This window comes from Atta colombica, unplaced genomic scaffold (assembly GCF_001594045.1).
Source record: "Atta colombica isolate Treedump-2 unplaced genomic scaffold, Acol1.0 scaffold247, whole genome shotgun sequence".
Taxonomy (NCBI): domain Eukaryota; kingdom Metazoa; phylum Arthropoda; class Insecta; order Hymenoptera; family Formicidae; genus Atta; species Atta colombica.
In genome coordinates this window covers 14,628-15,987 of record NW_017259345.1, presented here as the reverse complement: position 1 = coordinate 15,987, position 1,360 = coordinate 14,628, and the positions used below count along the sequence as shown (strand labels likewise).

At 34.3% G+C, this 1,360-nt stretch overlaps 1 protein-coding gene across 1 annotated transcript in view; it reads left to right on the top strand.

Annotated features, from left to right (window-relative positions):
- The first annotated feature begins 355 nt into the window (after positions 1-355).
- The window catches only part of LOC108688880 (guanine nucleotide-binding protein subunit beta-5), a 2,254-nt gene continuing 1,249 nt past the window's right edge, over positions 356-1,360 (top strand). The window contains exons 1-3 of the mRNA XM_018195410.1: positions 356-595; positions 888-1,062; positions 1,137-1,303. Coding sequence (XP_018050899.1) covers positions 957-1,062; positions 1,137-1,303 — 273 coding nt within the window. The 5' untranslated portion in view covers positions 356-595; positions 888-956. The remainder of the gene's footprint in view (positions 596-887; positions 1,063-1,136; positions 1,304-1,360) is intronic.

Sequence of the window (1,360 nt, the reverse complement as noted above, 5' to 3'; positions counted from 1 at the left end):
TTTATTCAGTTTGTGATTGTACCAAACCCATTTATCGACACTACGATTTTATCGACAGTAGCGAAAATGTGATGTGATACATAGTTCAATTTATAAAATTGATGTTGGTGCTGCTGACGTACTGACTTTCGTCTGTTACGCGAAAAAGGCCACCATGACCCCTCTCAGGTTTCTCTCTGGTATGGTAAACAGTGACCTAGTTTCCATCGAGGATTTAAATCGCATCAGAATGTAAAAGCCAACCAACTACAGTCGAGCATTTCGTTGTCGTTCGACTTGTTGTAACAAAAGAATACTCAACTGTAGTTGATTGGTTCTTACATTCTGATCCGGTTTAAAATCTCGGTGGAAATAGACCAGTGATGAATGCTGTGAATGGATTATGGATGTGCGCAATGCGTATTGAGTGGAATGGATTGCGCACAGTGTAGAAGTAGAGAGATAGAAGAAAAACGTCATCAAGCGTCATTGTATCGACGCGGCGCGCTTCATCGTTATTTCGTCTCGCAAAGAAGGAATACTAGTCGCGCTGTATCGATTATTCTCGTTTACATCATACATATGACGTTTTCCCTTAAAAACGTACAATAAGCGAGTAAGAACAAGGATTATATAGAAAGAGCCTCAATGCATGAAACAATATCGGTCTGTTAGAATTTCATGAGTCTCCGTTCTTCTCGCTTGTGAAAAAATGGCATTCCGTGCGCGTGCGAATGTAATAAATTATATTTATAATTCTAATGGAGTAACAATTAATAATACTGCCTATTGCTGATTGTGCAATGAATCATTTATGATTTACAAGAGAATTGTAAAGATGCATAAATCGTATTAGAGTTGATATATATAGGTGTATATGTACAACTTTGACATATATGGAATTTTAGTATAGAAGATCATCTATTTGTGAAATTTATTGTATATCAAAAAGTTGATCAACAAGTAAGAGCTATAATATGGACTCGGCAACTGAGCTGGAACATATAGAGAAGCTAGCGAAAGAAGCAGAATGCTTAAAGAAACGCTTGGAAGATGAACGACAAAAGTTAAATGATATTACACGTAAGCATAATAAATGATTGATTGATATCAATCAATATATTCCTTTATATCATATTTTTTATATTTTGTTTCAGTTGCCAGTGTAGCAGATAGACTTGAAGCAATTAATTGTATAAATGTAAAACCTAGACGTATCTTAAAAGGGCATCAAGCCAAAGTTTTATGTTCTGATTGGTCTCCTGATAAGCGTCATATTGTTTCTTCTTCACAGGTAAGTCTTCTCAAGCATTTTATTTTACATGTATATAAACTAAATATATAGTATATATAGTATAAATATATAGTATATATATATATT